The sequence below is a fragment of the Pelodiscus sinensis genome, chromosome 1 (genome assembly GCF_052426305.1).
Source record: "Pelodiscus sinensis isolate ZL-2025 chromosome 1, ASM5242630v1, whole genome shotgun sequence".
NCBI classification, from domain to species: Eukaryota; Metazoa; Chordata; order Testudines; family Trionychidae; genus Pelodiscus; species Pelodiscus sinensis.
Genome location: NC_143052.1, coordinates 85,265,980 through 85,278,198, shown reverse-complemented (window position 1 = coordinate 85,278,198; position 12,219 = coordinate 85,265,980). Strand labels below are relative to the sequence as shown.

General features: G+C 44.7%; 1 protein-coding gene across 4 annotated transcripts in view; it reads right to left on the bottom strand.

The window, feature by feature from the left end:
* The window catches only part of APAF1 (apoptotic peptidase activating factor 1), an 86,456-nt gene extending 74,249 nt beyond the window's left edge, over positions 1–12,207 (bottom strand). Inside the window, exons 1-7 of one of the 4 annotated variants that reach the window (XM_075934030.2) lie at positions 11,966–12,207; positions 11,608–11,666; positions 5,507–5,687; positions 4,971–5,157; positions 3,825–4,022; positions 2,046–2,229; positions 64–176 (exon numbers count right to left, since the gene is read on the bottom strand). In XM_075934030.2, coding sequence (XP_075790145.2) covers positions 64–176; positions 2,046–2,229; positions 3,825–4,022; positions 4,971–5,157; positions 5,507–5,644 — 820 coding nt within the window. In that variant the 5' untranslated portion in view covers positions 5,645–5,687; positions 11,608–11,666; positions 11,966–12,207. Of the gene's footprint in view, positions 1–63; positions 177–2,045; positions 2,230–3,824; positions 4,023–4,970; positions 5,158–5,506; positions 5,688–11,607; positions 11,667–11,708 lie in introns of all 4 variants that reach the window. The other 3 variants (XM_075934023.2, XM_075934001.2, XM_075934012.2) reach the window with 3 other exon arrangements.
* Between the last annotated feature and the right edge of the window lie 12 nt (positions 12,208–12,219).

The following is a 12,219-nucleotide window of genomic DNA, read 5'->3' as shown; positions in this document are numbered from 1 at the left end:
TGAATAGCTTTAAAAACATACATATGTATCAAAACCTAGGCAAGGGAAGAAAACAATTCTTACCAGTCACTGAGTCAGTTACACTCCTATCCCTACTGGTAATAAGAACTTGACACTGATTATCAAAAGCTTTTAATACCCAGGAATCCCAAATGTCATCCAGAACTAGGAGACACCTAAACCAGGAAAAAAAATTAGGGTCAACTAGCCACTTCTCAAAAAAGTATTCTGGAAAGTTATTTCATTATTAAAATGCTATCTGTAAGTCGCATTAAATATTGCAATTCAGGAAAGAATGATGTGTTTTGAAGCCAAATATCTCAAAAAATAATTAATTACTGTAAACGTTTTGCCATTCACCACTTTGTCAATAGGGAAAATATACAACTTTGCTTGTAATTTATGGCTGTATCTCTGTCACAAATGAATTATTAGGCAAGCATTTCGAAATTTTTCTTCTTAATACCTTTCAGGATAGAAAAATATATATATGTTTTCCAAACTTGAGAAGCTTACCCTCCACTCACTCAACAGCATCTCTCTATTTGTATGTGTATGTTTGTGAAGTGTAACTTTTGAGAAGCACATCTAATAAACTCCAAAAATGCAGGGAACCCTATTTGTTTTGAAGAAAGTCAGAACTATGTAACACTGAAGGACATATTGAGCCACGTGTGATCTCATTAGCACAACTACAGACTAAAGTACCTCTGCAATTTTCTATTCATCAAATCAAACAACAACAAAAACAAATGGTAGATGACACCCATTAACCCATTTAAGTATAACATTATCCCAGCTTGTAGACAGCAAATTGCTTTCAGAACTGCTAACCACGTAACAGCTATGTGGTGGTGGCTCAGCAGGCAGGGAAGGAGATGAAGCTTCACTACTTCTTCCTGATATCCAACCTCCACAAAAATCTACTCCATGGCAAGAGAAGACAGTTTACCAGCCAGCACCTATCCATTGCTATTGAGATGGAAGAAAGGGACTTTTGGGAAGAACTGGGGGAGCAGGAGTGCAGGGAAAGAGAAACACAACTCTCAGCATGGCAGGAAAGAAAAAGATCCCTTAGTGTTGATAGGAGAATGTGTACTCTGCTATGGGGGAAAAGAGTGACAAACAATACCCATGAGAGGCAATCAAGTGATCCCAACATAAGGGTAAGGAGACACACAGAACCCGAACCAGAAGAGAGACTGGAGAATCCCAGGAATGGCATTTAAGGAACTTATGAGGTGGAATGGAGGAATGCAAGAAGCCCCTGATGAATGCAGTAAGATAAGCTTACATAAATTACAACGTGTGTCCCCTCCTAGTCCAGGGATGGGCAAACCTTCAGATCTGTCAGTGAGCTAGATCAGATCAGATGGCTAGAGTAGTCCTCTCTCCCTGGGGCTGCATACCGAGCCCCTCATCCACAGTCCTACCCCAGAACAATTATTTAAATGAAGAAAAATAAAAATATTTGAGGTAAGGACCCAAGCAACACGGGGTAAATCTTCCAGTGTATATTATAAATCCTTTTACATGTGTGTCTAATTTCAGTTTTTGCATGCCTTTCTGAACCCATCACACATACAGAGTGGAAAATCCTCATATGGGGCCTTTCATTTGAGCATCATAATATGCAGGGCTTGACAAACCGCAGTGAAATCTACTCGTCAGCCCTGCACTGCGCATTCACAAGACCCGCATTGTGCATGCACGCACCGCTGGTGAACGGGGCGACCGGCTGAAATCTACTCGCCACGGGCGAGTAGATTCACTGATTTGTCGAGCCCTGATAAAATGTTTAAGAGTAACCCAACTTCTTGAAGATCCTTCAGTTTTGCCTTAAACAACATTTCCTCTATAATCTACTGCATTACTTCCTAGGATATTCAAAGATTAGGTTGGAAAGAATTTAAAAGGTGACCACATTATAACCTCTTACAAGTTTTAAAGAGGAGTCACAATAAGGCTAAATAACTTGACCAAGATTGTGTTTTCTTATATATAACCTAATTCCTCAGACACATCATTTATCCCATCAATAGTACCTGGGGTATTTGCGCAGCATCAGCAGACGAAGACGGTCTTTAGCCTCTTCAATATTAAGTGGTGGCCTCTGTGAAAGAGAGAAATCCTGGTCTAGTCTACTACAAATATTCTGGAGTTTCATTAGAAGTCCCGCCTTGTCTTGTTTTCCAACAGAAATCCAATGTACCCCTCCTGGGAAGCAATCTAGGAAAAAGATAATGAAGAATTAAAATAAGTATTTTTAGGTGACACATATTTGCTATTAGTGACAAATTAGTGATAAATATAATCAAAATTATATCAAGAAAATATTTCATAAAGCTAAGATGGAAATAAATTTTAGGTTCCTAAGCAGCTGTCAAACTAGGTAAACATATTTTGAAATGTGAATAAAATACTTCCGTAATTCTAAATTCAAATGCATTTGCACATCAACCAAAGCAGAGTGAACTGCTTATATCCTTATTCCAAAATTACTATGCAGAATCGGAAAGTAATTCTGAGGACTTTTTCCATGACCTAGTTACATCCAATGATTTTAGTGCAGCGTTTCTTAAACTGTGTTCCGCGGCACACCGGCAGTTGGAAGTGTACTGTGGAAAACAAGAGAATTCAAAAGGGCCACCCTTAAAGGGGCAGGCAACTTTTTTTTTTTTGCTCAATAACTTTCCCCCTACCTTTTTTTGCCTCTCAATAACTTACTCCACCCCTGCCCTCTCCCCCCCCCCCCCCCGGACTCTTTTTTTTTTTTTTTGGCTCAACCAAAAATCCTTGGTGTTCCTCAGTCTTAAAACGTTTAAGAAACACGGTTTCAGAGTATCAAAACTATAAATACTAGATGACTTTTTTCAGAAATGCACATGTCATTTAGAAGCCTGAATCCCATTTACCTGCAATGGGACTTAAGCTCAGTAATGATTTATGAAAATGTTATGTACAGGCAGTCCCTGGGTTACGTACAAGATAGGGACTGTAGGTTTGTTCTTAAGTTGAGTCTGTATGTAAGTCGGAACTGGCATCCAGATTCAGCCGCTGCTGAAACTGACCGCCAGTTCTGACTTACATACAGATTCAACTTAAGAACCCCAAGTCCCCAAGTCAGCTGCTGCTGAAACTGATCAGCGGCTGATTCCAGGAAGCCCGGGGCAGAGCAACTCTGCCTCGGGCTTCCTGTAGTCAGCGCTGGTCAGTTTCAGCAGCAGCTGACTTGGGGACGCCTGGGGCAGAGCAGCTGGGGTGCTGCTGGGTTGGTCCAGTAGCGCCGCTCCTCGGCGCTACTGGACCAACCCAGCAGCACCCAGCAGCTCTGCCCCAGGCGTCCTGATTCAGCTGCTGCTGAAACTGACCAGCAGCGGCTGAATCAGGATGCCTGGGGCAGAGCAGCTGGGGTGCTGCCAGGTTGGTCCAGTAGTGCCCAGAGCGGCGCTGCGGGACCAACCGGCAGCGCCCCAGCTGCTCTGCCCCAGGGTCCACAACAAAAGCCTGGTCTGCTGGGGGGGGGAGGGGGCGAACACTAGCGGCGCCCCTCCCCCCCCCAGCAGACCAGGGACACGGGGAGCAAAGCTGCAGCGGCGGGGTGCTGCGCCTCTGAGGCTTTGCTCTGGCGCGGGACCCGCCGCCGCTGCGGCTTTGCTCCCGGTGTCCCTGGTCTGCTGGAAACAGTCCCCAGCAGACCAGGGGCACTGGGAGCAAAGCCGCACCCGCGGCGGGGTCCCGCGCTTCTGAGGCTTTGCCAGAGGACTGCCTGTACAAATTAAGAATGGGCACCTGTAATAGTTATATGACAATGCTAAAAGTACCTTCCAAAAGATGGTGATCCCGAAGTGCTTCTGCTGTTAAAACAGACTTCCCACAACCTGCCATTCCATAAACAGTGACCCAACCTGGATTACTTCTTAAGTTACACAGTTTCTGTTGAATTGTTTTCACTAGTTTTGGACGAGTAACAAATACAACTGGTCTTTGTGGTACTCCACCTTCACAGAGGACTGTCCTCACTGAAATTTAAAAACATACACACAGAACAGAAATAATGTCTAAACAATCTCCCCCCAGCTCTTAAAACAAATTCTGTTATAAAAACTACTAGATCATCAGTTGCCGAAATCTACTGTTTGTCCCCAGAACAAACATAAAGGTTACAAAACAGGAATCGGCTTCTCTCACACTGCACTGCCTATGATTACATTTCCACTGTGAACTAGAGGACTGATCACTGTGGCATAAAGGAGTAACTCACCCTCCATGACACATTTTTAGACCTAGATAATCAATAAAAGTACAGTAAGGTTGATGGCACATTTTCAAATGCTATATGAATGCTCATGCCACTAAGGATTGCTCAGAGACAATCGCCCCATTTCACATCAGTCACAGAACACAACTACTGCCAACAAGATGTTTGAATCAGTTTAGGAATGCACTTAAGACAATTTGAAGTCTATACTTTAAACACACGCTTATGGTAGATGAGAAATGTGAATAAACTATTAATGGACTTTTAGTATGCCCCAAGTATTAAATTAACATAAAAGAAAGTTTTGTGGGCAGGAAATAAGTTTCCAAGAAGATTTTCAGAATTTTACTTCTATACTCAAATTCAGCTTCTTTAAAATATGCTTACAACAAAGCTCTTCCTCTTGACTACTTCTTCACAGTCAAGTCTTTGGATTTAAATGGAAATATGGGACATGTTAGCCTTCATTTAAATAATAATCAACAGAAAATTTCTTAAAATAAAATTACTGAACATGAAACTACACCAATTTCATATAAGACCACTCACTCTCTTTCCCACCCTGTATGTCAGATGAAATATGGAAACATTGGCTAGTGCCATACCAAATTAAACTGTCTCAAGAAGCCGTACACTTATTCATTTTGAAGGAATTAAACCAGGATTTAAGTCTATCTTCAAGACTAAAGAATGAAAGAGTTATACTGACCATATGAAGTACCTCCATCCATAGACTTGTTTCCTTTACAAGAGAGGATAGGTATTCCATCCTGAAGAAGAGCAGCCAGGTCTTTGTACCCTTCATGAAGCAGTGCATTATAGAAGGATATGTATGAATAATTATCTTTTGCAAGAATAATTTTTATTAGCATAGCAGCTCGCTCCCTCTGCGTAGTCTAACAGAAGCAAAAAAATAAAAATTTATTATATAAAATCTCAAAAATTTTGAGAGACTTATTAGATCTAGTTCCAACACCTAGCTAGTTAAATACTGTGCTTCTTATCGCCAGGAACACTTGTTGCTAATACAGGTCAGATAATGAACTTGCATTAAGACTTGAATTTAGCAAGATATTCAAACACACAGTTAACTTTGAGCATGTAAGTAGCCCTACATGAAGTTAGACATGTGTTTGGGTATATTGCTGAATCATGGCCTAAGATGTCAGAAGTTTATTCAAACAAGTATTCTAAAACATGTTGATCAGTCTGAGAACAGGAAATTGATTAAGATATGTATTTTACCTGTGCTTTTACTTTCTCCTCCTCCTGTAATGTTAGTACTTCATCAGCAATCATATGATCCATAATGTAAGAGGTCTTGATGTCTCTTTCCAATGCTTCATGATTCAGAAGCAAATGATTTCGAGACTTCACATCCATTTTTCTTCAGTGCAGTAAAAATAAATTTGCACAGGAACATGAGCTAGTCAAGACAGTAAGAAACAAATTGATTTCAAAATATATTTCCTTTTATGTAATGTCATTTAAAAAGCAAGTGGCAACAGTAGCCCCAACATTAACTCCAGCAGCTGAAATATAGCTGATCTTCAGTTAAGTTCATGTTATGAATTACGTCACTAGAAACTGCACAAGCAACCAACATGTCAGCCTATTACTGGTATTTCTTGAGAACATTATATAAAGATATTTGTATTACCCCTCTCCTAGATATCTGTATTACCATCCATGCTCAGATGCTTATATCCAGCTCGGCTGATAAACATAATACAGGCAGTCCCCGGGTTACGTACAAGATAGGGACTATAGGTTTGTTCTTAAGTTGAATTTGTACATAAGTCGGAACTGGCTCCAGATTCAGCTGCTGCTGCTGAAACTGACATGGGGCTGACTACAGGAAGCCGGAGGCAGAGTTGCTCTGCCCCCAGCTTCCTGGAATCAGCCACTGATCAGTTTCAACAGCGGCTGAATCTGGAGCCTGGGACAGAACAGCTGGGGCGCTGCCAGGTAGGTCCCCCCAGGACCAACCCGGCAGCACCCCAGCAGCTCTACCCCAGGCGTCCACAACAAAAGCCTGGTTTGCTGGGGGGGGGGGGGGGGGGGCGCACTAGCTGCGTCCCCTTCCCCCCCCAGCAGACCAGGGAGACCCGGAGCAAAGCCGCGGGGGCGGCGGGGTCCCGCGCCTCTGCGGCTTTGCTCCGGGTGTCCCTGGTCCGCTGGGGGGGGGGTCCCCAGCAGACCAGGGACACCCGGAGCAAAGCCTTGGAGGTGGTGGGGTCCCGCACCTCTGCGGCTTTGCTCCGGAGCAAAGCCTTGGAGGCGCGGGACCCCGCCGCCTCTGCGGCTTTGCTCCGGGTGTCCCTGGTCTGCTCGGGGTGTCCCTGGTCTGCTGGGAGGGGTCCCTAGCAGGCCAGGGACACCCCAAGCAAAGCCGCAGAGGCGTGGGACCCCCGCCGCCTCCAAGGCTTTGCTCGGGGTGTCCCTGGTCTGCTGGGGACCCCCCCAGCAGAACAGGGACACCCCAAGCAGCTTTTCTCGCCCTGGAGGACGCGGTGGTGGGACCACTGTGCGTCTGGGTGGTCCCGCCGCCCGCGAGTTCCGGGCGAGAAAAGCCCCGTTCGTAAGTGCGGATCCAACATAAGTCGGATCCGCGTAACTCAGGGACTGCCTGTAAATTAAGGAAACAAAATGAAATCCTCTATCATCATCTCCTTTAGCAGTGATTCTCAACCAGAAATATATATCAACTCATCTAGATGCTTGGCTAGTTTTACAACATGCTATGTAAAAAGCACTAGCAAAATCAAGCTAAACTAAATTAAATGACTTGTTTATATTGTGCTATATACTATACACTGAAATGTAAATACAATATTTATATTCCAATTATTTTATAATTATATAGTAAAAATTAGAGAGTAAGGAGTTTTTTTTAGCAATAGTGTGCTGTGACACTTTTGTACTTTTATATTTTATTTTGAAAGCAAATAATTTTTGAGTTGCAACTTGGGGAGATGCAAGATAAATTGACTCATGAAAGGGATACACTATTCCGGAAAGACTGAAATACACTGTTTTATAGTATAACACACGTAAGTAGCTTTTCTTTTTTTTTTTGGCAAATGAAAGACGGGTATTAGTGTTTGGATTTTAGAAGCATACTGTACAATAAATGTGAAACATTACCAGTATATTCAAAATCTTACCCAAAAACCCTATTAATGTGTTCACGTTATCAAAAAGAACACACTCCTACTACACGCCAAATTATGTATAATTGGGACACTTAAGTGGCTCCGCCATTAAAGTTGTATTTAAATTTGTACTTAAAGCATGACTGAAATTGAGACATTTCATATTTTAATTGTGAAATTAGACAATGTTCAATACACAAATTCTTTGCAGATCAACTGACGTTCCCATTTTTTAGCAATCAAATATATATTAACTTTTCAAGAGGAAAAACAAACAAGTTAGTGATGTTTTTGACACATATACCAATTAATATAATGTCTCAAGGACAAGGCACTTTTCAAATATTGCAGTGAACCATACAAAGAGTTATTTATCATAACTGAGTAAGTCTCCCCAAAGACAAGAGTTCAAAACTGTCAAGTTTCACCAACTAGTTGTTTTCCAATGTTGCCTAACTTGCCCAGGCAAGTCCCTGGATAAGCTACTCACATACACTGCTTGCTGAGAGCACAGCTAGATTATACCAAAGCATCAGTATGTAAAGGCAGAATTTCCCACAAAGCTCCACCACCATACATGTTTACATCTCACTTGCTCTCCGCACACTTTATACCCTTCCTTTGGTCATCAGAAAGGGAAAAGTAAGGACTGGGGCCTCACCCTTTCCCAAATACTCATGGCAAGCCAGCCCTACAGAAGTGTCCCAGTGAGAGGAACTAGATTTTGCAGCTATGCCTCTACAGAATTCAGGAGTTGGGGTTTTCTTATTGTTATTTGCAATACAAGGTTTGGATTAGTAGAGTCGTTATGAGTTTGCTAGCAAAGCAGATTTGTGAGGGAGCTGAACACATAGCTAGGCAGCAGCAAAGCTCTTGCTAAGGCACAGATGTAACATGGATCAGCTTTATGTTTAAAAAAACTACATTAGAAGAATATTAAGATTGCAAACACAAGCATCAAAATGCTAGAAAATGCTAGCATCATTACCCATGTAACTTCAGTTTAGCCTGTTTGTGCAATGTACGCAGGCTCCCTACACATACCAGAAGCCTGCCATAAAGGTTAACCAATTAATCTAGGCTCATCAGTTAACTGTGTACACGGTTACACTTTCAAATCCCTATTACATATCCTTTGTCCCTACAACCTGTCCCTATCCCTCCCTTCTGCTCCTATACTTCTCACCTGCTTTTCTCCATTGCGACCCACACAACTCCTACTTAACTTCTAACTGACCCCCATTCTATTTCCTTATAAATCCTGTCTCCTGCTCCTAATACAGAATCACAGAACTGGACGGAATCTTGAGAGATTATAAAGTCCAGTTCCCTGCACACATGGCAGGACCAAGCACCATCTAGACCAGTGTTAGGCAACCTGGAGCCCACTGCAGCTTCACCTGCAGTCTGCAGACCCTGTCTATTCCACTCTCCCACAGCGGCACTGGAACCCTGCACTTCCTACTTCTTCCCTTCCCTCCCAGTTCTTCAAAGCTGGTCGTGGCTGTTCCAGATCTGGGAGGCAGGGGGAAGAGCGAGGACAAAATGTGAATCAGATTTGCATGCTCCACAGAGTACTGCAGCCCAGTGAAGTGAAGGGAGGGCCATTAATGCAGCCCACTCCCTATTCTTGGTTGCCCAACGCTGATCTAGACCATCATTAACAGGGGTTTGTCTAACCTGATCTTAAAAATCTCCAGCGATGGAGATTCCACAATCTCTGTAGGTAATTTATTCCAATGCTTAACAACACTGACAGTTAGGAAGTTTTTTCTCATGTTCAATCTAACCCTCCCTTACCACAATTTAAGCCTACTGTTTCTTATCCGGTCATCAGAGGTTAAGGAGAATAATTTTTTCCCCTCCTCCTTTCAACAACATTTAAGGTACTTGAAAGCTGTTATGTCCCCTCTCAGTTTTCTCTTATCCAAACTAAAAAAAAACAATTATTTCAATCATCTATCATAGATAATGTTTTTTAGACATTTAATCATTTTTGCTGCTCTTCTCTGAGCTATCTCCAATTTGACACAGCTTTCCTGAAATGTGACACAATACTCCAGGTGAGGTCTAACCAGCCCGGAATACAGTGAAAGAATTATGTCTCATGTCTTGTTTGCTATCTTCCCTATTCTCTTACAATGCCTGGCTCCTTCGATGCCCTCTCCAACCTTTAGACTCCTATCTGAGCCCCCAGCTCCTGCTCCAACTCCTCTACCCACTACTGCATCTAAGTCAGACTGCTTCCTTCTCCAATGCAATGCTGGCTGTGTGCTAGCAAGAAGGCAACTTCTATCGCTTACTCTATCTTCCACTCTCAGTTCCAGTGCCTAGCATCACAGCAGCAGCAGGAAAAAATTCTAACAAAGTCTTGTTCAGCTCTTGCAAACCCAGGATAGAGTATGCTCAACAGGGGCTCTGAGTCAGGCTGTCCCTACCAACATCAAAAATATGCAGCACCCCTAGCTACTCCTCCCACACTCACTGTCCCTTTCCCCAGGGCATATCCCTATGATCTCACCTCTACTTTTATGGAGATTTGACTCTTCTAATCCACCACATTGACCTCCTCCCAAACTCCAACACCATACTGCACCATAGGGTACCTTAAGGTCCTCCACCACTACTGGGCACCCTGCACTCCCTAAATGGCATTCCTGGCCAAGACACCCTACAACTTCCCCATAGTGCATTCTCTTTGCCCATGCCTCTGCAGGGCAGGCACAACACGATCAAGGGGTATGCGCAAAACCTGCCTCCCAACAGGAACATAAGCCACTGGTTGCATGAAGATTGGGATCACCCTGAAGCCTCCCTTCCCTTCAGGACAAACTCACTGGTGAGGCTGCACCCTACCCTGACGCAGCACAAGCGCTGGACGTGCTCCAGAAACACACTAGAGCCCCAGCCCTCTGAACCAGGTGCGCTGTAACAGCAAGTGAAAGGGACAGCCTTGAAATTTCACCTAGCCCAGCCACCCACCTGGCAGTGATTTATGTTTCTCCTGGCTGCTTCTGCTATGCCTGCTTGACATTGCTGCTGGAGAGGGACATGTGACCTCTCTCACAGTTTCCTTTTGCTTCCCAGTCAGAATTAGTGATGTGTTCAGGGCTCGACAAATCATTGAATCTACTCGCCTATGGTAAGTAGATTTTAGCCAGTCGTCCCGTTCACCGACAGCGCACGCATGCGCAATGCGGGTCTTGCGCATGTGCAGTGCGGGACTGGTGAGCAGATTTTGCAGCAGTTTGTCAAGCCCTGGTGATGTTAAAGGTTAAACAGTTAACTGGTTATTTGGTAAGCATTAGCTTCACTGCCATGCTTATCAGGTAACCAGTTTCTGCAAGGGAAATTAATTCTGCACATGCACAGTGGCACAAAATTCCCCCAAGAAATATGAAGCTTCTTCAGACTTCCTCTGAAACATTTGGCTCTGGTCACTTTCAATCAGAGACAGCTGTACAAAAGTAAATGAATCAGTGGTCTGCTCTGATCTGGCAAGTTCTGTTTTCTTTTAGGATCCTCTGTACTAATACAATGTACCACTCTTTGGTTTTCAATACAAAGGAGTGTTTAAAATAAATCATTACAGTCCATAAATCAAAATGTTGGGCCTAATCTACTTATTTTAAGTAGTAATATAAAAACACAATTATGTCCCAAGTCTCCCCAATGAGACAGATCTCCCTATTACATCAGCCTTTAAGTAAGGAATCAGGCATGTACTAAACAGAACACAAAACTGTCCGATAAAGACAAAACAGTTCTTATTCATTCTCATGTATAATAAAGACACTGAAGGCAGCCAAAAACCCTATCAGTATATTCTTGCAAGTGACAACCACAAAGGTTAATTATATAATCTATTTATGAAGTAGAGCGCCAGCTAAAATAAAACTAGGACTGAAAAAAACATCCAGCCAAGGAAAACTGTCTCCGAAATATAAACAGAATTCAAATGCATTATCGAAAGTGGCACTGATGAGTCTTTCTACATTATCTCACATGATGGCAGCAACAGCTGTGTGATCTCCATGGAGCAGCAGCTCAGCAGGCAGAAACCGAACACTTGGGCTTGAAAACTGCCTATTTATTACTAGCACCTCCAGCCTCAAAAATCACAAAGGCGAGCTCCCAGGTATAGCTGAGCCACGCCGCAGCCTCAGCAAGCACGTGCCAGCGAGACCCTACCTCATTGCACTCCCGGGGGGTTGGCAGAAGCTCCGGCCACGCAGAGGGTCCGACGCCCCCTAGAGGCAAGTGGTGGAAATTAGACACGAAACTTTACGCACCGGACAACTTTCCCCGGCCGGGGGCCGCTCCCATGGGCGGGGGTCTCACAGCTCCGGCACCAATGGGAAAAAGAAGCTCGTGGGCTTCACACCCCCGCCGCACAAACCCTCTGCGCTAGAGCGGCAGCGAGTGGGGGGGGGGGGCTGGGAGGGAGACAGACACACCCCCCCCCCCCCCGCAGAGCCCGCGGCATTTCGGCGAGGTCCCCACGCCTCCCCCCGCGCCGTTCTCCAGGGCCGTTGGGGCGCGCGGTTACCGGGCCGCGGCAGACACCGGCAGCCAGCGCGGAGCAGGGTCTCGGGGAGGCCGGTCGCCAGCACGAGCCAGGGTCTGGGTCAGGCTCGGCGCCGCTAGCGCGGGGAGAGGCGCCCCGCAACCAGCTGCCACTTCCTCCTTCCGCGAGGCTGGGCGGCGGCGCGGCTGGCAGGACAGACGCCTCCCGGCGGGCGGCCGCGCCGCTCACACCGCCCCCCAGCGCCCAGGACCGCGGAACAAAGCCACGGCCTCCTC